Source organism: Acanthochromis polyacanthus, chromosome 21 (assembly GCF_021347895.1).
Source record: "Acanthochromis polyacanthus isolate Apoly-LR-REF ecotype Palm Island chromosome 21, KAUST_Apoly_ChrSc, whole genome shotgun sequence".
NCBI lineage: Eukaryota > Metazoa > Chordata > Actinopteri > Pomacentridae > Acanthochromis > Acanthochromis polyacanthus.
In genome coordinates this window covers 24451659-24476578 of record NC_067133.1, presented here as the reverse complement: position 1 = coordinate 24476578, position 24920 = coordinate 24451659, and the positions used below count along the sequence as shown (strand labels likewise).

At 37.5% G+C, this 24920-nt stretch overlaps 2 protein-coding genes and 1 long non-coding RNA gene across 5 annotated transcripts; 1 reads left to right on the top strand and 2 right to left on the bottom strand.

Moving 5' to 3' along the window:
* Window positions 1-1829: 1829 nt before the first annotated feature.
* Window positions 1830-17445, top strand: eps8l1a (eps8 like 1a). The gene is made up of 14 exons (XM_051941298.1): window positions 1830-2099; window positions 2919-3027; window positions 3148-3206; window positions 4124-4259; window positions 10549-10637; window positions 10719-10793; window positions 10864-11012; window positions 11100-11294; window positions 11466-11574; window positions 11649-11789; window positions 11883-12024; window positions 13008-13170; window positions 14001-14133; window positions 15468-17445. Exons 2-14 carry the CDS (start codon window positions 2919-2921, stop codon window positions 15531-15533), a joined length of 1566 nt encoding a protein of 521 aa, XP_051797258.1. The 5' UTR covers window positions 1830-2099; the 3' UTR covers window positions 15534-17445.
* LOC127531617 (uncharacterized) lies at window positions 5949-9230 on the bottom strand. Its single transcript, XR_007938749.1, has 4 exons — window positions 9106-9230; window positions 8182-8340; window positions 7584-7673; window positions 5949-6757 (listed from the first exon to the last, which is right to left on the bottom strand). It is a non-coding gene; the product is annotated as an uncharacterized LOC127531617 (long non-coding RNA).
* nme4 (NME/NM23 nucleoside diphosphate kinase 4) lies at window positions 15849-23830 on the bottom strand. Of its 3 annotated transcripts, none has more exons than XM_022207496.2 (5): window positions 23602-23830; window positions 21646-21776; window positions 21471-21572; window positions 21271-21383; window positions 15849-21154 (listed from the first exon to the last, which is right to left on the bottom strand). In XM_022207496.2, exons 1-5 carry the CDS (start codon window positions 23813-23815, stop codon window positions 21034-21036), a joined length of 681 nt encoding a protein of 226 aa, XP_022063188.2. In that variant the 5' UTR covers window positions 23816-23830; the 3' UTR covers window positions 15849-21033. The 3 variants fall into 3 exon arrangements, with proteins under 3 accessions (XP_022063188.2, XP_022063187.1, XP_022063189.1); XM_022207495.2 differs by having other exon boundaries at window positions 21646-21779; window positions 23602-23781; XM_022207497.2 differs by having other exon boundaries at window positions 23576-23723.
* Between the last annotated feature and the right edge of the window lie 1090 nt (window positions 23831-24920).

Below are 24920 nucleotides of genomic sequence, written 5' to 3'. Positions count from 1 at the left end.
TCCAGCAGCTTTTTGCTGATTCTTGGTTGACTCTTGTCCGTCCTGATCTATTGTCTCTCAGCAGTAGGTGATAGTTTGCATTTTGTTCCTGAGTGTGGCAGTAACTGTGCCATGAACTTCATACTTTAAAAAAAACACTGTTTACACAGTTGATTTTAAGAACTGTGGCTGATTTGAAATGGCTCCAAGTGAGTTTTCTAACTTGTTCATATTAACGATTTGCTTGATCAGACCTGTGCAGAGCTCCTCAGACTTTCCCACTGTAGTGTTTATGGCTAATGAGTGGATCAAATGGGTTCTATTTAAAGTGGGTCAGAGGAGTCATTAGCTGTAGTCAACTGTAATCACTCACAAGAAGTTAAGAGACTATGAAACCTAGAAAATTTGATTTACATAACAGTGTACGTCAACAAAACTAGTTGCTATATGTATATTTTCGGCCAAGCAGATCTTGTCATTTTACCAGAAGACCTTATAATAAATTCATGACAAAGACATAGCAGTGTTTCAATAATTCCATCATAGAAAATGAAGTGTTTTAAGAGTCACTGGAAACTCAAAACTGCCATGATGTACATGGTCTTTACAACTGTATGTAAGCTTTTGTTATCCACTGTATATTTACAGTATTAAACTTGAATTTAACTGTTTCATCTATTGCATAAAAATGAAATGTTGGTGAAATTACAGTAGTTTTTTTTTAGCAGTATGCAACAAAGTAAATGTCTTCAGCCTGCAATTTCAGAGGTTTTCTTTGAAAGAAATGTGCTAAAAGCATAAAGTGTGGAGGTGAAGCTGTCCACCCATCTACACACTTTGATTTGCAGTTTGAAAAAAACTCCAGTATTTACAGTTTGTGTAAAAGTCAAGTCAAATATCAGGAAAGCAGCAGGAAAAGACTTAAACTTAAACATAGTGACCAGGTGGTGTCACTATTCATCAACATAAGAACACAGTTTAGGTCATCATGTTGATCCAAAGAGCCTCTTTATTTCTTTTAAGGAGGCTTTTTGAAGAGGATTTTTGAAACGAGGCTCTTTCTATAAGAACTAAAGAACCTTCTTGTATGAGCGGTGAAACATTTTCAAGAACAGGGGCTTCAAGAAATTAGTGCTACATTCAAAGGTGTGTATAGTCAGGATAACTCCTTGCTCAGAGACACATGGGAAACTTTTTCTGCTGTTATTGTTAATTGCCTTTCTTTTTTCTTGTTAAGAAAAAAATCAGTAATATCCTGAAACTTGCTAAAAACACATTGTGTGGGTGTGAATATTTCCCTTGAAAATAGATGAAGCTTTGGCCCAGTCAGACCTCATATTTTGTTCTCTGTTTCTAAAGAACTCTGAAAGTTTATGACAGTGATATACTACCAAAATTTTCCATGAACTGTGGAATTCCCTTTCACAATTAAATCATTTCAGTCTCTACATACTATCAGACATATTTGATAGTAGTTGTTGAAAGATTCACTATTAAACTGTAGCTTTTTGTTTTCTTTGGGCAGTAAGAGCATTTCAAAAAACAGTCAACTATCACAAAATGAGCTGTTTACTTTCAATTATTTTTTATTACTGAATGTCATCAGTAAAAATGCCTTAAAATCTAATTTCTTTTTCTTTTTGTCTGTTGTTAATTTGAACTTTTCATCTCATTTTTCACCTGTAAGCCTTTTTCTTGGCTTCGGCTCTGGTATCACAGTCTCAGACGAAACTTGGTGTCACTGGATTTGTGGAGGTGGGGAGCTTGAGGAAGGCTGCGCCACATTTCTGGAATGACATCTGTAGCAGATCACATTAACCCCATGGCAGAAAGCCACAGGCAATTGTTGATAGAAATGCCTGCCTGCTCGTAGAGATGCAGAGAAAGAATGACAGGGAGAGAGGGAGGGAGGCAGGGAGGGAGAGTGTGTGCATCAGAGAGTCAGAGTAGAATGAAAGCAGCACAGATTACCTACGAAAGGAAAACCAGACTTGTTTTTCTTGTTTCGGCATGTCTCAAGAAGGGAGGACGTCCTATTATAAACTAAACTAAGCTCGGTGCTCATACAATTCAGCGGGAGGACTGGTGTCTGTGTCTTGGATTTAAACATTCAGACGAAGGTAGAGTGATTTATCTACATTTCATGTGTTAACGTTGTGTAAACTGTGCGTTTGTGAGAGAAAGAAAGAAAAGAGGGAGGTACACCTGCCACATGAGAGAAAGCTGTGTGGTTTCACTAATGTGTTTCTTAAAGGAGACTTACTGAAGAACCTGGAATTCATCTTGAAGCATTAGAATATTTAATAATTTGTAGTTGCATTAATGCTTTTCTCTGTGCTTTGTACGAGAATTTTTTACTGTTTGGAATAAGTTTATGCAGCATTTACTGTTTTATCACCAATGCTGAAAAGGAAATGCATAAAAACAAGGAAAATAGAGCTCACAGCAAAAGGCTACAATGCAAGCTGTAATCTCCTGACTTCTTAATTCAACTGGTGCAGATTGTCTATCAAGCTTTGGTGGTTTTTTCATCTGCATACCATCTGCTCACAGTGGTTTTTCCTGTAGTGTGTGACTTACCTGCGTGGAAAACCTGCAAGTGAGTACACAGAATACTCAGCATTCTTGCAAACAGCCTGTGGAATGTGGCAACACTGAACTCCCATTCATCATTTTTATTTTCAAAATTCAATTCAATTGTAGTCAAGATGTCTATCAGGCAGGTAGGGTTTATCAAAAACTTTCACATTAAGAATGCAAGACTGATGAGAGGCTTGTAGAATAATTCCAGAGCTATAAGAAAACAGGTATTGGAAAAAAAAGTCACATAAAAGTTAATGTAAAGGCTGGTATTCCCCTCTATAAAAGTTTTACCCTCGCGCCTAAACATTATTATCTGTAGTATGTACATGATCTGTTCAGTTTTACTCTGTTTGCAGATGTCAGAACCTCCTCCAGTGGCTGCCAGGAAGCATTCAGGTGTCCAAGTCATGATCTCTCCACGAGAACAGCCTCCTGAGCTGCCCCTCATCACAGATGCTAGCAAAGGTAACTTCATCATCGACAAAAAGATTAATTTTCATCCCCTGCCACATGTTGATTTTAGTTCAGCAGGTCCAGTGTTTCTCTAACGTGTAACATTGACGGCTTTGTTCTTTGTTTGCTCAGAGAATGGTGCCAGTGCAGAGTCAAATCATAGATCTCTGTTGAATGCAGAAAGAGAAGTGGTATGTACTAATGATTAATTAAGGCATTTTTGATTACTTTGTATATACATAGGCACAAAAAAACGTGAATTATCCATACAATCTTAAATTCAAAGGCAAGGAACTTAAATTACATGTTATGGTAGAGTCTGATGGTTGATCAAAATAGGAAATGGAATTTAATTTAAAGTATTTAAAAAAAAACCTTGAGGCAAGCTTAATATGTTAATAAATTATACTGAGCAGTTTGAATTTTTAATTAATTATAGACTATACTTCAGGGAAATTATTTTAATAAATGAAAGTATCGGATGTTTCTTCAAGGAAAATGAATCCATTATGTCCCTGTGTTTACTGGTTTTACAATTAACCACTGAATACTTACCATAACAATATTCAAACAGGCAAAAACTGATTAACTGGCTATATAAAGAGATGGTGGGGGTTATTTTATTTAAACTATAGATATAAAGGAGAGAATCCTATTTTAATCCTGCAAATCAATCATTATAACTGCCTGTAATCCAGGACTAAAAATGTGCGAAAACTACAGTAAGGTGACACTGAGAGGTTTTATTCCACCATAGTGATCATATTTAAAACTGCAGTTTGTGGTACAGCTGTTGCATTAAATTGCATTTTACAAGATGTTCATATCACTGGGTTCTTCCAAGTAAGTCAGCACTTCTTTCACACCATTTTGAACAATTTTAACATGACAAATGTAATGTTATCTCACTGCTTTACCATTACCTGCAACTTTAATACCATGTATGTTTAGCGTTCATGTTACTGTTCAGTTTTGTTGTTTAGCTGCAAAATAAATAGCTTTTAACTTAGATTATCCAATTATCTGTAATTAAAGCTCTTTAATTATGAAAATAAATAAATAAATAAGTGACTGAGGTTTGTGGCTAAATATGTGAAATATTCCTCAGGAGATTCTGAACCACTGCTTCAGTGACGTGGAGAGATTCATGATGCTCTTGCAGCAGACAGCAGAGGCCCAGAGTGTCCTCAACAAAAGGAAAAAAAAGAGGAGCACTAAGAACAAGAAGAAGGAGGCCCAAGATGGTGAGAGTTGATCCTCCATCATGTCAACCAACTACTCTGTTGTGTATTTCCAGTGGGTTTCAACCTTGATTTGGTGAAAGACGCATTTGAAGGTACTTGATGACTACAAAAGAGTCCCCCAGTAATTTGCAAAAGAGTAGATGCAGGAACTATAGACAAAGGCTGAATATTGGCACGCTTTATAACATGCTCGAAGCAAGTCAACAGGCATGTTGCCAAAAAATTCTTGAGCGTAGTAGGCAAGCCTTAGAAGTATAACAAAGTGGTGACTGAAGCTGGGGCTGAGTCAATCCAGGAAGATAAAGAACCAGTTTATTCTTGCGGTATGACAGCGCAATCCAGCGCTACGAGGACGGTGAAAAAAACATTCCTGCTGCACTTTTCAAATAACCGCATTGGCTCCTGTTTGAGGATCAATTGTAGAGAAATCAGCCCTGTTTTTCTGTTGTTTCCTTTATCCCTTGTGAGTGTGAGCTTCAGTGTTGTGTTTTTTCACCTTGTACTGGTCTGTCAACATGACTGGGGTGTTTCCCCGTTAACGGCCAGTAGTGGCTAGGACTGACTAGATAAGGAATATATGAGTGTTATATTAGTCACTATCTGGGGCTTTGTGTTGTAAGAGAACACGAGCTGAAACACAGTGGAACCTGTGTTGTGTTGTGTTTGTATTAGACTTTCTATATCTTTTTTTTTTTTTAAATATACACTACTGTTCACAAGTTTGGGATCACCCAGACAATTTCATGTTTTCCATGAAAACTCACACTTTTATTCATGTGCTAATGCAATTGCACAAGAGTTTTCTAATCATCAGTTAGCCTTTCAACACGATTAGCTAACATAATGTAGCATTAGAACATAGGAGTGATGGGTCTCTGTACCCCTACGTAGAAATTCAATTAAAAATCAACCACTTCCAGCTAGAATAGTCACTGATAATTAGCAATGGTCTAGACTGTATTTCTGATCAATTTAATGTTTTCTTGGTTGAAAAAAAAACCTTTTCTTTCAAAAAATTAGGACATTTCTAAGTAACCCCAAACTTTTGAACAGTAGTGTATTTTGATGTCAAAGTGAGAACAGATTTCTACAAAGTAATGTCAATTAATTAAATACATAAAATAAATGATTCCATAAGTATCTGACCACTTCAGGTCACTTTTTGGTGGATGCACCTTTTGAACTTAATCAGTCTGAATGTCTGGACACTACAAATTTACCCCATTCTTCTTTACAAAACTGTTCAAGCTCTGTCAGGTTGCACAGGGATTATAAGTTAACAGCCCTTTTCAAGTCCAGCTTCAAATTCAGCTTGTTGTCTTGATGGAATACCACACCCTAAAAAATGATGTGCTGGCTCAACATAAAAAAATTGATGTAACTATTTGCATCAATTTTTTTAAGTTGTTTCAACTTAGTCATTAATGTAAATGCCACAAGACTACTCTAGTTAGGCACTCTATTTCTTTAGTACAAACAACATAATTTTCTTTACACCCTAAAACTTTAATTAGGTTGAGCCAACTTAATTTTAATTGTGCAAAAACTACTCCAGCTAGTTATTCTAACTTATTTCTTTACTTTCATTCTATTCAAAAAAGTCAAAGTCATGCAAATTGTTACCTTAATTTTTTTAGTACGACTAACTTATTTTTCTATGTTGGAATAAATAACACATTACAATTCCAGTTATATAATCAATATGTTTATTGAAAAATAACACATAACACATATAACACATATTTCTGTGTGTAATACTCATTTTGAAAATGTCATACAACCCAAATAAAAAACAAAACAAAATAAATTATAACAAAGTTACTTGCATTTTTGTGCCAAACTTGCAATATGTTTATTGAAAAATAACACATAAAAAAGTGTAAAAAAAAAAAAAAAGTAAACTCAAAAAGACTTTTGCTTCTGCTTCTCCATAGGTGAAGCGAGCTGAACACTGTTTTCTGTGTGTACTACACTCATTTTGAAAATGTCATATAACCCAAATAAAAAAAAACAAAATAAATGATAACAAAGTCACTTGCATTTTTGTGCCAAACTTGCAAAAAGTGCACTATTTTAAGCTACATGCATTTTAAGCTCAATGAACTTAGCTTTACTCCTTCTGTAGGGTATGTAACACAAGGTACTGTAAACAACATTCAACTTTGCAAACAACTCTTTGATGGATAACTTCACCCTTCACATTTATTTTAGAACAGCAGTTTACTTTTCAGTGACATTACCTTTGGGCTTGCTTTGAGATCATCCAGCTCGAGGAATATCTTTTGAAACACTTCAAAGGTATTTTTCAGTTCTTTTGGGTAGCTGAGATTAAGAGCGTATATCAGCCCCATGAGCAAGGCACAGGCCCTGGGTACATCCAGGTCCGCCAGGACTTCTGTTCCCTCAAGAATTATTGTTGCGGTGGCTGGATTAGACACCATGGCACCTCTGGTTACCACAATCTTCATTACATCGTTTGTAATGTCCTCGTCACCATCCTGGTAGGTCAGAACCAAGAAAAATGTTTTAAGTAATCATACTTAAACATGAGACTAACAAAGTAGGGCAGCAATTTAGGATTATTTTCAAGATCAATTAATCCAGTGGTTCTCCACCCTGTTCCTCAGGACCCCATGTCCTGCATGTTTTAGATGCTTCCCTGCTCCAACACACCTGATTCAAATGATCAGCTCGTCATCAAGCCTCTGCAGAAGACTGATAATGAGCTGATCATTTGAATCAGGTGTGTTGGAGCAGGGAAGCATCTAAAACATGCAGGACATGGGGTCCTGAGGAACGGGGTTGAGAACCACTGCTCTAAATGAACAGCAGCTGCATCAAATACTGCAGTCCAGGAGAAAAAAGTGACTCAATTAATCAAATTCTGAACTCAAACTGACAAAGATAAAGCTCTGAACATTTCCAAAATGTATTATTATCATTAAAAAAATACATCTATGGGTCACCTTAAACTTGTACCAAAAATAATAAAAATATTAACTCTGATGGACCTCTCTTTGGCCCACAAAATGTCAGAAAATGTTGAAAAATGTCAATGTTTCTCAGAGTTAAAGATGACATCATCGAATGTCTTGTTTTGTCCACAAACCAAAGATATTCAGTACCGTCATAGAGAATCAAGAAAAACTGAAAATATTTATATTTATGAAGCTGAAATCGGAGAATTTTGACCTTTTTCTAAATGACTACTTAAACCAATTGATTTATCAAAACAACTGACAAGTAATATAGTTATCATTTGATAATTGATTAGTTGATTAACTGTTGCAGTTATAACACAAAGTTCAGTAGTGTCTGATTTACCTGTTCTCTGAAGAGATCCTCCTCCTTTTCCCTAAGGTACACCACCAAGCCACGGATAGCAGCCTCTCTCCTTGTCTCCACAGACTCATCCTATGAATTAAAAAAAAATGTACAAGTGCTCTTTCAGGAGGATTGGTTTTTGATAATTACACCCAAAAAAGAAAATGACAGAAGGATGAGGTTTATGAAGCCTGAACTGAACCAATTCCAGTGATAATCAAAATAAATACATCATTTCAAAGAGGGGCAATATCTTGAAAAATCAAAGTGGGAAAAAAAAACACTGCCTTGTCTCTGTTTTGTTATTCCATATTCATAGGTTCAATATATATTATACTAAGCCCTAAAAATAATCCAACACATTATTCTCTTAATCTAATGCTGTAAACAGCTACCATGTACAACATCAAAGAGACAATGAACAATCTTTGTGAAATTGCATTTTTAGCAACCTGTAAAATTTAGGTCCATCATTCACTCAAGTTACACCAAACAGCAAAGGACTATGGATAGCCTGAGAAGTAAAAGTTTTGATTAAATAAATATTACTTTTTGAAAAAAAAAAAGAAGAAATGAAGTACATTTTATTCATTCACACCTCTAGCAGCATGTTACGGATGCGCTGAATCTTCGTTTTTGCAGTCCCCCCCCCCCTTGAGAACAGCAAGGACATCAATTTCGGAGAGTAATGGTCCAGCTTTGCCATAAATGTGGTTTCCAGGGCAACAGTGGTGATCCTTCTGAATTCTTGGTTTATCTGTAAAGAAAAAGGCATAAATAGACACAACATGTTAATGTTTTCAACACTTCAAATATGCCACATGAGCATTACTGTAAACTTTTACTGTTTTTAACTGTGAAAAAATGCTTTCAAAGTGCTGTAAGAACTGGGCAAACAATGAAATATTTTAAGGTTTTTAACTATAGTCTTATCAAAAACTGATGTGATCTTTATGAAATCAAAAGTCAAAAATATGTGTAGGTTTTATTAGTAGTCTTAACTTATCTTAACAAACTCTGAATGAAAAAGACCTTTTTACTCATTGCTATCTAAAAATGATTTTCAAATCAAAGATATTTTCCCAAAGTGACTGTGCTGTTTGTAATTAACACCCAAAATGGCAAAAAATATTTTACATGCCAATGCACCCTTAATGACCATGTCATTAAAAAAGCTTTGCACACGATGACGTTCGCTTCCACTCCCGCATTCTTTGACTGCACTTTGACACAGACTGTTCATGGATCAAGTAACGAACCTAAAACTCACATGAAAATAATTCGAGCTCTGTAACATCAAAAGACGTTGACTTTAAACAACACGGTAAACTACATTCATTTAGACGTCATGTAAAACGGTCCAGCGATGCAGCTTCTGCCGCGGTTAAATTTTCATCACATCAACTCACATCAACGTGTCTTCTGTCTTTGCAGGGCTAAAACAACTGCTACTGAAATTCTATGCAAATTAATAACAATTAACGCGACCCTGCTGCTGTAAAACAAGCAAAATTGTACTTACCAAGCCTTAAAGTTTCACAATTTTATGAACGACGTTTCTTTCTGCTCCTCTGCGTGTCGAGTCTGGTGTGGTCGAAAAACAAAACATGCCCAGGCATGTCATCCCTTGTACTCAGCTTTTTAAGGAAGACTACAAAATTTTTAAGCTGTGCTAACTGATTACACATCTATGTTAAGCTAAGGCAGAAATGTCTGTTCAAAATCAATATATTATTTAGTTAAGACAGTTTCTTGTATTTTCATTTAGAGCAACTTATTAAAATAAGTTATCAACTAATTATAATGTGTTTATGTAGCAAACTTAATTTCTTATGCAGAAAAAGCTGTTAATTTTAAGCTCTACCTACTAACCCCATGAATCATTTCTTAGAGTGCAGTCTTCATCTAAGCTGCAGTATTCTTGCAAACTGCATCAGGTTATTGCAGGATTTCTCTAGACTTTGCTGCTTTCATTTCACCGTCTACCTTTACAAGCCTTCCAGGACCTGCTGCCGAGAAGCATCCAAATATCATGATGATGCCTCCACCATGCTTCACAGTGGGAATGTTGAATTTGTGTTAAACATATTATTAAGCTTCATTGCCCAGAAGCTTAATTTTTTATCTCACCAGACCAGAATGTTCCTTCAGTTGACTTCAGAGTTGACAAACTCTTGTCAAGATTCAATTTGAGCTTTTTCAACTCCTCTATAAAGGTTTGACTGATGGAGATTAGTTGCTGTATGAACATGTATGTATGCATGTATCTTCCATTTCAGTCACTGTAACTCTTTCAGTGGAGTCATAGTTGTCTTGGTGGCCTCCCTCACTAGTCTTTTTCTTGCACAGTGACTCAGTTTTTAAGGATGCCCTTCTTTAGATTTATGATTGCGTCATATTCCTTCCATTTCTTAAAGTTGGATTTAATTGTGATCAAAAGGATATCCAGTGCCTTGGGAGTTTCCTTTTATCCATTTCCTGACTTATGATTTTCAACAACCTTTTCACAGAGTTGCTTGCAGTGTTCTTTTGTCTTCATGGTGTAGTTATATCCAGGAGTTCTGAATCACCGGTGACTGGGCCCTGCAGATACAGGAGTCTTTATACTACAATTACTTGAGACACAATAACTGCACTTACGTAATGTCCATTTCATAATTGTGTAACTTGTCACACCAACTGACTGCACCTGTGTTGAATTTGGTGAATCACTTTAAAGGTGGTGAATATTTATGCAGTCTTTTGTGCTACATTTTTATATTTTAATTAATTGACATTAAACTGTAGAAATCAGTTTTCACTTTGACATGAAAGAAACTTTTTTGGGAGGTAGATTCTGTCAAAAAGCCAACTTAAACTGGTCATGAATCAATGTTAAGAAACAATAATGGGTTTGAATGGAAATAAATGTGTCCATGTTTCGTTATTTGAGTTATAGGCAGTGATTATGCTCATCTGTGTGCAGATGATTTGTTGACCCTGAAGGCTTTCCCTCCACCTGAGGAAGAATTTGTGGACATCTTTCAGAAAATCAAGTATGCCTTCAGTCTGCTGGTAAGATGTAATTAAGCTTGAAAAAAGTGTGGAACGTTTGATAAAACCACCGTAAATGACACTAATTGCCTTTTTATTCAGGACCGTCTCAAGTCATCCATTGCACAGCCTGATTCTCCGGAGCTGCTGCACCACGTCTTTGTGCCGTTGAGGCTGGTAAGACTTTTAAATGTTTCTTTTAGTGGTTTCTCTGTGGTCCTTACTGCTTTAATTCTATCTGTTACAGCTGGTTAAAACCACCGGAGGGCCTGAACTTGGTGCTTCGGTGCTCAGTCCTGCTATGACCAGTGGTGCTGTTTTGCTGCTGCAGGAGCATCTGACTGAAGAAGAGAAACAGCTATGGGCTTCGTTAGGAACTAACTGGACTACCCCCAGGTTTGTGTGTTTGTGGTGTAAGTCTAAAGCTTTGACAGATCGACTGGGTCACTTAAAGGACCATCGTTCTTTTTTTTTTCTCCCCAGTTCGCACCTGGGAGTGTCTGTTCCTCCATACTCCCCCGTCTTCCTGGATGGGTGGCAGCCTCAGGCCTATGACACGGCCGGCCAGCCTTTGGACGATCCCATCGAGTCGCAGCACAAACAGGATGCTTACAAGGAAAGTCTACAGGAACAAGCTCAACAGACAGCAAAGGTCTCAAGTGAAGGAACTGACAAAGTGTGAGTTTGTGGACACTGAAAAAGTACCTTACAGAAGAAGCCATAATTACATTTTAGGAGTGATAATGACAGGAAGTTCTTGATAGTTGTAATTAGCAGCCTAATAAAACTGACAGACAGGAATTTTTGATACCTGGTTACAGATTGTTTAATCTGCTTCTTCCGTTTCAGAGATGGAAACGGGCTTCCACCAGAAGGAGAGAGGCTCTACTGCTGCAGTTATGACTTCGTGGCAAGAAACAGCAGTGAATTGTCAGTGCTACAAGGAGAAATACTAGAGGTACAGATAAACTTCTAGGTGATGATCCACATCTGAAGGTAGAATTTCATTGATGTGACTCATCTTTCCTTCAGGTGGTTGAATCATCAAAGCGCTGGTGGAAGTGTCGGAATCGCTTTGACCAGATAGGATTTGTTCCCTTTAACATTCTGGAGCCTCTGTCTGCTCTGAATAACACAGAGACAGACACCTCAGTGGTCCACAGAGACTTAAAGGTACTGAAACTATGTATATACTGCTTTTTTGTTGTCGTTGTCTCATGCTGTCTTGCACTTTCAACTAATTAAATCTGTTTCCCACAATGGAAGATGGCTATTTCTCCTCGGACAAAATATTTCTCATACACTCCAACAAGCCCAGTTGGGACCAGTCCTACTGCTACAAGTCCAACAGTGCGACCTCAAAGCATGGGCTTACCATCGACAGCCATGCAGGAGGAAGATGGTCGAGGTAACAAACCCATACATGCTATATGTCTACCAACACAGATACGCCACCATTCAAAAGTTTGGGGTCACTTAGAAATGTCCTTATTTGTGAAAGAAAACCATTTTCTTTCAATGAAAATAACATTAATTAATCACAAATACAGTCTAGACAATGTTAATGTAGCAAATGACTATTCTAGCTGGAAACGGCAGATTTTTAATGGAATATCTACATAGGTGTACAGAGTCCCATTACCAGCAAACCATCACCCCTATGTTCTAATGCTACATTATGTTAGCTAATCATGTTGAAAGGCTCGTTGATGAGAAGTGTGAGTTTACTGATTCCTCTCTGGGTACGTTTATATGTTACAGCAGCTGGATACAGGTGAGACATGAAAGAAGCAATAAGGCTAAAAATAAAGATATTATAATAAAGTTCTTATAGAGACTACACCAGGTATGATCAGTCTACATATGGATATGGACATGGACATATAAGACATAGGGAACATATGTGCGAGTACAGCTATGACTTCATGAATTTAGATATGTAAAGGTATGGCATAGAGGATAATGTATTGTTTTGGTGTAGTCAAAAACATTATTGGGGGAAACGGAAGTGTTAAACACAATGATCCTGCATTAAGTCTGGTAGAACCAATTATTTCAAGACACTTTTTTCTTTTTGTTTTGCATCTGTTTCTAGAAAGTACACCTAATTTAAGATGTTTTTTCCCTCATATAGGGCAAATCAGTTCATAAATTCACTGCTAAAAAAACATCAGTGATATGAACCAAGTACTACAAAATGTAGTGTCACTGAAGGCAGGTGCAGTCAAATACCTCTGAGTGTGCCTAAGACCCTCTTTCTAAGAACATGAATTCCTTGTAAATGTAAAACAACCCAGGAGGTTGACCAACAGTCTTGAAATAGAGTAATCTGATGCTGCATATGATACTGTACTGCGCATGCAAGGGAAGTCTGTTTATGTCTTTGTGCAGTCCTGTTAATAAATGATGAGCTTCTCCAGCGACTGGCAGAGAAAAGAGACTCAGGCCGTCCACTGGTGGTCCCTCGTGCAGCCGAAACCTCTGCACCCCTGAACTACCACTCGGCAGCTGCTGAGGTGGAGGCCTGGCTCACCGCTAAAGGCTTCAGCCAACAGTGAGTGTTGGAGACAACCTGAATCAGGACAAGACGAGTTTGTATTTGTTCACTTGTAGCTGCACTAAGTTAAGGAATGTTATATCCAACATGTCCAGCAGGGGTTGTGTGCAAAATTAATGAAGTGGGGTTGGATGTTTTGGGTTCAGTGGAGGAGTGCTGCACATCGTGAGGTGTAAGAAAATGCAGTGACATTTTAGTGGTTCAGATTTGAAGAACAATGGAGATAGAAAACAAAAAAGAAAGTTACACGACCGTTGAACAGTTTGGAGTCACTTAGAAATATCCTTGCTTTTGAAAGAAAAACAGTTTTTTTTTTTCCATACAGTCTAGACATTGTGAATGTACTCAATGACTATTCTAGCTGGAATTTTTAATGGAATATCTCCATAGTGGTACAGAGGAACATTTCCAGCAACCATCACTCCTGTGTTCTAATGGTACATTGTGTTAGCTAAATGCTAATGAAAGGCTGAATGATAATTAGAAAACCCTTGTGCACTTCTGTTAGTACATGATAAAAAAGTGTGAGGTTTCATGGAAACCCCAAACTTTTGAACGCTAGTGTGTATTGCAGTATTGATGCACATGCAGGTTGCACAAAGTGAAGTTAAAGTGCCCTTGCTGCTGATGTAGGATATTGCATCTGTTGCAGTTTTACTGTGAACTGACTTAAACTTGTACATTCTTCAGTGAAATGAAATGGTGAATCTAACAAAACAGAGGGAAAAAAAACAACTTGTCTCTTCTTCTTCACAAACTTATTTATGTCTGGAACATTGATGAAGTTTTCATATTAAAAAATCGAATTTTCTGATTTCCTCTGTTAGGACAATCCAGAGTCTGGGCATTTTAAATGGTGCACAGCTGTTTTCCCTAAACAAGGAGGAGCTCCGCACGGTGTCACCTGAGGAAGGTGCCAGAGTTTACAGCCAGATCATGGTGCAGAAAGCCCTTCTTGAGGTTTGTTCGGCATGATTTGGAATGTACACCGTGTTCGTGTGTTCGTATTTGTAGGAATATGTTTGCGTTCATGTGCTCAGTACAGTTTATTTGCTCAACCTTGACTTATGCACAGACAGTACGTCATTTTGCCGCATTGTTACCGACCTACATTGAGTAAAGACTATTTATAATGTCAAAAAAAGTGAACCATTTTTAACTATTTGCATTGAAGTACAAATTACTGTTTAAAGTATGGTCAGATGTTCAAATGCGATCTTCATACAAAGTAACTCACAAATTCTGTTGTTTCTGTACAAAATCAATGCATATTTATAGGGCAGGTTGGGAAAAGAATGTGAACACTGAGGTTAATGACACCAACAAAGCCCAGCTGGAGTCAAAAGTTAGCAAACCTGAAGCTCAATCAATCAACAAGATTGCAAGTGTGGGCATGATCTACTCTGACTTGTAAAAACATTATTCACAATAATGATGTGAACCTTTCATTACGAAAAAAAAAAGATCTCATTAGACTTAAAATCAAACATTTTAGATAAGCTGATTAACAAAGTGGAGAAGAGATACAAATTCATATAATAGTTTAGATATCAATCAGTTCACAATTTGAAAAATTTTAGAAATGGAGAGGATTTAGTACTGTGGCTACTCTCTCTAGAAGAATCAAAATACAAAATTATTTGAATTCTGTACTTGGGATTTTGGCTCAGTTCACATTTTATGACCATTTACTGGAGAAAGAAAGTCAATCAGAAGTATTCATTTCCTTTTTCATGTCACTATGGCTCTATTTACATAAAACTAATTGCATATTAACTGTTAGATACCTTATAGGTTTGTGGTTCAGTGATTTAGATTATATACGCTCCCAGTAAAAAGTTTGGACACACCTTCAGTGGTTTTTATTTAATTATTTTCGACATTGTAGATAAATATCAAAGACATCAAAACAATAAAAGAAAATTTCTGGAATTATGTTGTGAACAAAAAAGTGTTAATCTTCAGTATTAATCTACAATGTAGAAAATAATACAAATAAAGATAAAACATTGAATGAGAAGGTGTCCAAACTTTTGACTGGTATTGTAGTTAGAATCAATGTTATCATTGTTCTTGGCCTGGTAATAAATGGATTTTATTCAGAGAGGTTTTAGAGGGATGTGTTTAAGTTTGACTTTGGCTACACAGACTCTGCTGAAAAATGTGACCAAAGAACATGAAACAACTACAGTTCATGCCTCGTCTTTTTTTCTCCAAGTTTGCAGAAGAAAACAACAAGAATGTGTCCACGACGTTGTTCCAGTATATTAAATAAAATCTTGTGTCCTCTGCAGGATGTGCGCAAAGCCTCCGAACTAGAGAAGGTGATGGAGAAACAAAAACAGAAGATATCTGAGTGATGACAGAGTTGTCAGTATCCACTAACACAGGTGTGATATCAAGACTTATTAGAGGTAAAGATAAAATTAGTCTTTCAATTAAATATGCTGTTAAATCTCAGCAAAAGCAATCAATCTTAAAAGCCAGGCCTCATTCACTAACACTGATTTGAAAGGCAACTTTTTTTGTTTATTGTTCTTACTCTTTTGTTAAATTCCATATTTCTGTTATCACATGTTGAGATAATGTTGGAAGTTTGCAATAGATGCAACACAATAATCCAAAAATAATGGTCAGTTTTGTCAGTTGAAATGGTCGACTCCACAGGGCAGTCAGTTGTTTGGCTGATTCAAGTTTTTATTACATGTACATCAATCTGTATTTAAACAACACACACTTCAAACATACTTCATTTAAAACTGCAGTCCTGAGTCTTATATATAGCGTTTTTAAGACAGTAAATTGTTCTCTTTCTTGTGCTTTTTTGTTGGTACTTCAGTTGCAAAGAATGTTATGAAATAATGTACAACGTAGGATTATAAGAAATATAATATTGTCAATATATTAGCTTCAATAATATATTATGTGCATATTTGTTTTTTATTTTGACATAAATGATCAAACCATGCATTTTAACAAAGACATGAAGAATTGTAGATAAACTCATTTCATACTTAATTTTGAGAATGTCTGTCATTTTTATCCTCTGTGCAAAGAACAAAAACATGTTTGATTTCTAATAATTAAAAGAAAGCGTCACTGCAGACGTCAACATACATAAAAACACAGATTCAGGTAGAAGTAATTTAACACTGTGCAGAGATGTGCAGTGCACAACATGTTACTTCAGCACATTCTTACAAATAAAGCTCATTAGAGGTCAAACATTGTACTGTAAACAGCCATTGCCTGTTTTTTGCCTCCACTAGCATTGCACATTTCAGACGATTCCTGACTAAATTTTCCACTTGCTCTAAAACTGTCTTCTCATTTAACATCTTCAGAGGTAGGAGGATTATTTCATGTTTTCAGCACACAAATTCATCGTAGATGTCAAGTAGAAAAATTACACTTCAGGTACTTCAGTTCAAGTACACAGTTAACTTATGTTTGTTTATATATATATATATATATATATATATCTCATGGTAGAGACTGCGATTTGGTAGAATTGGAGTTTCTACCAGTAGAGACTGCGATTGGAGTCTCTACCAGTAGAAACTCCAATCCTACCAGTAGAGATTTGTCAGGGCTAAGGTTAGACTTTTAAGGTTAGGGTCAGGGGTCGGGGTCAGGGTCAGTTAAGGTTAGGGTCAGGGGTCAGATTTAAAGTTCCATCTCTACTGGTAGAAACTCCAATTCTACCAAATCGCAGTCTCTACCCTGACACATATATATATATATATATATATATACACATACACACACAGTGTCTTGTGAAAGTATTCGGCCCCCTTGAACTTTTCAACCTTTCGCCACATTTCAAGCTTCAAACATAAAGATATAAAATTTTAATTTTTTGTCAAGAATCAACAACAAGTGGGACAGTGAACGTGGAACGAAATTTATTGGATATTTTAAACTTTTTTTAACAAATAAAAACCTGAAAAGTGGGGCGTGCAATATTATTCGGCCCCCTTGCATTAATACTTTGTAGCGCCACCTTTCGCTGCTATTACAGCTGCAAGTCGTTTGGGGTATGTCTCTATCAGTTTTGCACATTGAGAGACTGAAATTCTTGCCCATTCTTCCTTGCATAACAGCTCGAGCTCAGTGAGGTTGGATGGAGAGCGTTTGTGAACAGCAGTCTTCAGCTCTGCTGAAGAAAAGCAGGCCCAAACCATGAGGCTGCCACCACCATGTTTGACAGTGGGGATGGTGTGTTCAGGGTGATGAGCTGTGTTGCTTTTACGCCAAACATATCATTTTGCATTGTGGCCAAAAAGTTCGATTTTGGTTTCATCTGACCAGAGCACCTTCTTCCACATGTTTGGTGTGTCTCCCAGGTGGCTTGTGGCAAACTTCAAACCAGACTTTTTATGGATATCTTTGAGAAATGGCTTTCTTCTTGCCACTCTTCCATAAAGGCCAGATTTGTGCAGTGTACGACTGATTGTTGTCCTATGGACAGACTCTCCCACCTCAGCTGTAGATCTCTGCAGTTCATCCAGAGTGAATCATGGGCCTCTTGGCTGCATCTCTGATCAGTCTTCTCCTTGTTCCAGGTGAAAGTTTAGAGGGACGGCCGGGTCTTGGTAGATTTGCAGTGGTCTGATACTCCTTCCATTTCAATATGATTGCTTGCACAGTGCTCCTTGAGATGTTTAAAGCTTGGGAAATCTTTTTGTATCCAAATCCGGCTTTAAACTTCTCCACAACAGTATCTCAGACCTGCCTGGTGTGTTCCTTGGTCTTCATGATGCTCTCTGCACTTTAAACAGAACCCTGAGACTATCACAGAGCAGGTGCATTTATACGGAGACTTGATTACACACAGGTGGATTCTGTTTATCATCATCAGTCATTTAGGACAACATTGGATCATTCAGAGATCCTCACTGAACTTCTGGAGTGAGTTTGCTGCACTGAAAGTAAAGGGGCTGAATAATATTGCACACTCCACTTTTCAGTTTTTTATTTGTTAAAAAAGTATAAAATATCCAATAAATTTCGTTCCACTTCACGATTGTGTCCCAATTGTTGTTGATTCTTGACAAAAAATTAAAATTCATATCTTCATGTTTGAAGCCTGAAATGTGGCGAAAGGTTGAAAAGTTCAAGGGGGCCGAATACTTTCACAAGGCACTGTGTGTATATATATATATATATATATATATATATATAAATTATTTGCATATATTTGATATCAGAAAGCGGATTGTAGTCTCTTGGAAACGTGGTGTAGAAGCTGTGAATAATAATCATACAGCAGAGCAGTTAAAGGGGTGCGAAAGTAAGCAAATGAATAAAAATAACTGACAACAAATTAGAATGATCTCCTTCTGAAAGGTCTAAACTCACCATTTATAATATGGGCAATAGAAGTCTGTCAAATCAATATCATGTATCAATCTGCTTAAACTAATATCGCACAAAAAATTATATGTTTTCATGTTTTTATTGAACACAACATGTAAACATTCACAGTGCAGAGTGGAAAAAGTATGTGAACTTTTGAATTTAATAACTGGTTGAGCTCCCCTTTGGCAGCAATACCCTCAACCAAACAGTAAATAGGAATTTTGGACCATTCCTCTTTACAAAACTTTCAGTTCAGAAATATTCTTGGGATATCTGGTGTGAATCGCTCTTTTGAGGTCATGCCACAGCATCTCTGGGTTGAGGTCAGGATTCTGACCAGGCCACTCAAGACTGCCTATGTTCTTCTGTTGAAGTCATTCTATTGTTGATTTACTTCTGTGCTTTGGGCTGTTGTCCTGTTGCATCACCCATCCTCTGTTGAGCTTCAGTTGGCAGACAGATGGTCTGAAGTTTCCCTGCAAAATTTCTTGATAAACTTGGAAATTGATTTTTCCGTCAATGACAGCAATCCGTCCAGGCAATGATACCCCCTCCACCATATTTCACAGTTGGGATGAGGTTTTGATGTTGCTGTGCCTTCTTTTCCTCCACACATAGTGTTGTGCTTCTTCCAAACAACTCAATTTTGGTTTCATCTGTCCAAAAATATTTTGCCAATAGTGCTGTAGAACATCCAGGTGCTCTTACGCAAACTTCAAATGTGCAGGAATGTTTTTTTGGATAGCGTGGTGTCCTCCCATGAACTCCATTCTTGTTTAATGTTCTACTTATTGTAGATTTGTCAACAAAAATGTTAGCCTGTGCCAGAGATTTCTGTAAGTCCTTAGCTGACACTCTAGGATTCTTCTTCGCCTCAATAAGCTTTCTGCGCTGTGCTCTTGCAGTTACCTTAAACAGGATGACCATGCTTAGAGAGAGTAGCAACAGTGCTGAAATTTCTCCATTTTTAGACAATCTCTCTTACTGTGGACACATGAACATTAAGGCTTTTAACGATACTGTACTTTTTTTTAAAAAAATTCCAGTTTCATGCAAGTCAACAATTCTTGACTGGAGGTATTCTGAGAGCTCTTTTGTGCGAGCAAATCAACCAATGCTTCTTGAGAACAGAAAACTTAAAACTGGTGTGTGTTTTTTATTTGCCTGTAAAATCCAGACTGACTTTATTTATGTATTAATATAAATACAAATAAAGGCAGTCTGGCATTGCGATGATACGAGACGATTTCAAAAAGGAGGGGCTAACGAATGCAGCTTGAACAAGAAAGAACCAATCAGCGTAACAGGGATGTGACGCACAAACAAATCGACCTTGAAGTCCATGTAGTCCAAACAACAATGGCATGGAGCTGAGAAAGCGTCGCGGTGAATGATTACTGCCGTTTTTGTCACAAAAATCTGCGAATACATGGGGTACTCTCAAGTACAACACTTATTTTTGAAAAGGCTACGCAACAAAAGACTCCTTCCGAACGATTAGCGGTGTTAGGAATAACTTTAAATCGGAGCCAAACCAAGTCGGTGCGTATGTGTAAAAGTTGCTTACATTTACTCACACGTTTGGAACGGGATTTTCCTCTGCACAAACAATGGCAAGAAGCCGAAAGTAACGAGCCATCCGCTGCCTCCTTATCGTCGGAAACATCAAGTGAAAAGAGGCAACGACTAACGCCATCCAAAACGCCAAGAGACCACAAAAAGTTTTGCTTTGGCCCCCCTCCTCTCTCTCTCTCTCTCTCTCTCCTTCTTGTTTTACGGCGGTGGCCCCCCTCCTTCTCCTCCGGCATCATCTTTATGAGTAATCCAGGCGCTGAAGATGACGCAGCATTAACTCCCGCCTCCCGTGCTATGATTGGTCGTACCAAACTGTACCAGGAGGGAAACGCGATTCAATTCGCACAATGCCAAACTGACTCTCCTAACATGGAGATAGGAGATTACGTGGAGATTCAGTTTGGATTTTCCAAGCTAGTTTTTTTTAGGACAGGGCAGCTTTAACCAACACCTCCAATCTCATCACATTGACTGGACTCCAGGTTGGCTGAGTCCTAGCTTCAGTTAGCTCTTGGAGACGTTATATCCTAGGGGTTCACATACATTTTTTCACCCTGCAAATGTTTACATGTTGTGTTCAATAAAAACATGAAAACAAATCATTTTTAGTGCAGTATTACTTTAACCACCCTGTGTTTGTCTGCTGTTGTGACTTAGATGAAGATCAAAATACATTTTATGACCAATTTATACAGAAATCCAAGTAATCCCAAAGGGTTCACATACATTTTCTTGTTACTGTATATGTGCGTGTAGTTGCTATTGTAGCTCAAATTCCAAAATTTCCCATTTGATTGAACAAAAATCTGTTAATAAATATGCATTTAATGAGGTAAATTATTTGGAAAGAACACTGATAAGACATTGAACAGTTGAAGAAGAGGTAGTGCTACTGGTTCTCACTTCCTTCCACTGTCAGCATCTTCACTCCTCCATAGTGAGGCTTTGGTCGCAGCAGTCCCAGTTCAGAAGGTCTTTTCCTTGAAACCACAGCTGGATCTCCCTCTGAGCGCCTTCCAGTGAATCGCTGGCATGAACCACATTCCTTTAAATGATGCACACCCGATTACTTTAGAGATAACACATGCAATATCTTTGCAAGTCTCAAAGTTGCTGTTAAATTCTTTGTGCACATAAAGAGATCATGTGAGAGAAGGTTACCTGCTGACATGGATGCTGAAATCTCCTCTGACTGTGCCTGCCGGGGCTGCAGCCGGATCAGTGGGTCCCACCATTGTACGAGATGACTGGACCACATTGTGACCCTCCCATACCTGACCAAAATTCAAAGATTGGTCAATACAATGCAAATTTTTTTTTTTAGCTAATTTCATAACAAGAAGCAGAAACCATGCCCTCACCATCACTACAACTGGCCCTGAGGTCATATAATCCACCAGACTGGGATAGAAAGGCTTTGATGTCAGCTGACAGTAGTGCTGAGACAGAAGATCCTCAGACACCTTCCAAACATAGAGAGAAATATTAAATAGAGAGCTCACACATCACACAAACACTTATTTCAGACTTGGATACCTGCAGCATCTTCAGGCCGACCAGCTTGAAGCCACGCTGCTCAAACCTCTGAATTATTTGTCCCACAAGGCGACGGTGAACTCCATCCGGCTTCACAGCTATAAGAGTCCGTTCCTTCACATCTGGATGAGCTGCTGGGACAAGACAGAACATTAACTAAAGTAGTGGACTTAAGCACAAAACTGAGGCACTTGTAGTTTAGCTGAGTACTTCGTTTTCTATTTCTACTCCTTTTATCTTCACTACGTCTATCTGACAGCTTTAGTTACTTTACAAATAAAGATTTAAGAACACAAAACATATGGAAAGCTCATAAAACATGTCACAAACCAACATTTTGTACAAGTACAGCTCAAATCAATAGTCAAATAGTAATTGTTAACTGTTTTACCCATCACTGGGTACCCATTTTTCATGGGATTTTTTTTAATGGAAAATGTGAAGAAATGTGCTGCTTTATTTTTACTTATTTTAATAATTCTAGACTGGTCTTGGCTGGACAAAGCAAGCTTTGTTAAGGTTTTACTTTCGGCTCTCGGTAATTGTGATAACAATTCTCACCATTTTCAATTTTTTCAAGACTGTAAAATAGTTAGCTGTTTAATTTAAGATGAAAATAATATGCAGTGGCAGTTGGACACAAAAAAAATGTTCAGTTAAAGCTACCTGAACCCACTACCACTGTAAAATCCTGCTTTTACATTAATGAATGGGTAACAATAATGATGTAATATACAGTATAATAGTATGGCTGTCACAGGGGACAATTTTCTGCACCTAGTATTTTTTATTTTTATTACTTTAAATGCATTTCCCTGATTGTATTTACATATTTTTACTTTAGCGACATTTAAAATGCAGGACTTTTATATGCAACAGCATTTATACAGTGTAGGAGTAGATCCTTTACTTAATAAAGCATCTGAATACCCACTTTGCCACTGCTATCACTGGGTGTTAATCATCGTCTTTAGGTTTAATCGGCACATACAGGCAACATTACATGACAAGAGGACAAATATTGATTCAGAGACACCTTCGATACAACAGAGAAACAGGCCTCCAGAGGACATTACACCTGGAAACATCAACTAACCATAATCATAACCACTGCTTGCCTAACTCAAACATGAAACCATGTCTTAATTCTAAAATGTCATATCTGTCCTTTGGCCTTGTTTTTGTAGTCAAAAAAAACAAGTGGCATCCCACAGTGTAACTGCGTAAACGTTTATGTACACCGAGAGCCAGTCTCTGTGCGTAAAAGAGAATTTGGCACATTCGATATTGTGTGTATTTTGGTCAGTAGCCTCATTGCGCACAACTACAGAACCACACATGAGCTAATGAATGACTGCATGCGATCAATTCAACACACACGGGACCTGACACGAGAAGAGCTCCGTCTGCTGGCATTCAACCTTTAGGCTGCCTGTGCCAGTGAGATACAGGGACATGGTTAGTTTAGGAAGTTCGGTTCTGGGACAAAGGTCCTGGTGGAGCGGACGGTGATTCTGCGCCTTGGTCATTACGCACAGAGCGCACTGGTTCGAGATACACACGGCGCTACGCGGAAACTCAGGTCATCACCAACTTTTGTGCCTCTAACCCAGTTCCAGTTCATGACCCCACGCATCAGAAAAGAGAGTTTGTTTTCGCAAATGGCGCTGTCAAGTTTGGAACTAATGAGCGCTGCGCTTTGGAGGTAAAATCTCTGTGCCAATCATGTCCAACATTAATCCGTCTTTTAAAGTATGTCTTTCTATAAAGGATGTGAATTTTATTGAATAATTCTTAAGTTAACTGGTTCATTTCTGAATCAGGCATCAAAACTCACGAAGAGTCACTTGACGTTCATTGTCAAAAACACGTAAAATCTGTGAAAGCCTAAATAAAAGTACAATTGCGCAAATTTGCAGTCCTTACTTACCAGCTGATACAAACTCCGCCACTTACTTGATTTGCTTCTGTGCAAAGCAGCTCCATATCCAAGCCGCAGCGGAGTGGGAAACCCTGACAGCAGACTTTTAGTGGGTTCTTGATACCCGGAATAAAATTGCTGGATAATTCTGTGAAAAACGCATCGCTGCAACATGACCGTGTTTTGACGTGTCAGCCTCTGGAGAGAGAAGTCAACCCTCCTCAATAAAAACTCACGGGACATGGACATCCCCCTGTGCGTCTCCCCTCACCACTCAGATATTTAACTCCAGTGATGCCAAACCTCTGGCATCAGTGGAGTCACAAAAATGTAAGTTTTGTGCAAAGAAGTAAAAGTACCAATACAGTACAATAAGTGCAGTGGATTTAAATGTACTTTTTAAATAAAAGGACCAAGGGTTAGCATTAAAATACACATTCAAATGGTAAAGTCATGCAGAAAAGCACATTTTAGAATAATGTGAATTTTTTGATTAGAATTACTGATGCATTCATATTTTCATCACTGGTAACAAAGCCGCTAAAGGAGATGTAGCTACTTTACCTAGTTTATTTGATAAAGTTTTATCTTAATCTATATTACATTTTATTTGTTGCTTTAAGTTTTGTATTCTAAAACAAAATCTTCAAAGTTGTTAAACACCTATGAGGAAGCAAAAAAAAAAAAAGTACAATTCTTGCCTCTGAATTGTTGTCGAGTAGAAGTATAAAGTAGCATAAGATGGAAATATTTAAATACCAGTTACTCAAAATGTACTTTGTTACTTTCTATGACTGTTTAAATAAACTCTCTGTTCCTGCAGCAGATATCCAGCAGTGGTCTGGTGACTGTTTACAAGTAAAACACAGATTCTTCTTTTTTTATAATGTTGTGATTTTACCAAAGAGGCCAAAAATCAAGGCAGCTAAAGCAAAGATACCCTCACTTTTACTTTTATAAAGTGCTTATATTTTGATCTCCAGGCCTTGTAAGTGACTATACAATTTGAGCTCCAAGTGGACTAAAGTTATTGTGTAAAATCCAACATCCACAGAAGACATTATTATTCTAAAAATGGTTCTATAAACGTGATATTTAGTTGTAATTCTCCCAGAATTCGCTTTAAATAACTCTCCGTCCTAGAGAGTTCAAATCAGCACTAAATCAGCATAATATTTGTTTGAACAGTGACTGAGCATCAAGGTGAGACTGTGAGGCAAAAAAAGAGCTTCCATCAAATTAAAGCAGTGTAGTATTTAGATTGTGAGCGTCAATCTGTTTTCTGATATCCTTTAACAGAGTAAAGCCCACATCAACTGAATATGGTTTCGATATCTAGACAGCAGCTGAGTAA

What these genes read in the sequence shown, in the direction of transcription:
- eps8l1a (XM_051941298.1), top strand. Translation starts at nt 2,919, where the DNA reads ATGTCAGAACCTCCTCCAGTGGCTGCCAGGAAGCATTCAGGTGTCCAA. An exon ending in TGAATGCAGAAAGAGAAGTG is followed by an intron (nt 3,207 to 4,123) that starts GTATGTACTAAT and finishes AATATTCCTCAG; the next exon opens with GAGATTCTGAACCACTGCTT. An exon ending in AGTGAAGGAACTGACAAAGT is followed by an intron (nt 11,295 to 11,465) that starts GTGAGTTTGTGG and finishes CTTCCGTTTCAG; the next exon opens with AGATGGAAACGGGCTTCCAC.
- nme4 (XM_022207496.2), bottom strand. Translation starts at nt 23,815, where the DNA reads ATGTCCATGTCCCGTGAGTTTTTATTGAGGAGGGTTGACTTCTCTCTC. An exon ending in CAGGGCCAGTTGTAGTGATG is followed by an intron (nt 21,384 to 21,470) that starts GTGAGGGCATGG and finishes AATTTTGGTCAG; the next exon opens with GTATGGGAGGGTCACAATGT. An exon ending in TTCAGCATCCATGTCAGCAG is followed by an intron (nt 21,155 to 21,270) that starts GTAACCTTCTCT and finishes CATCATTTAAAG; the next exon opens with GAATGTGGTTCATGCCAGCG.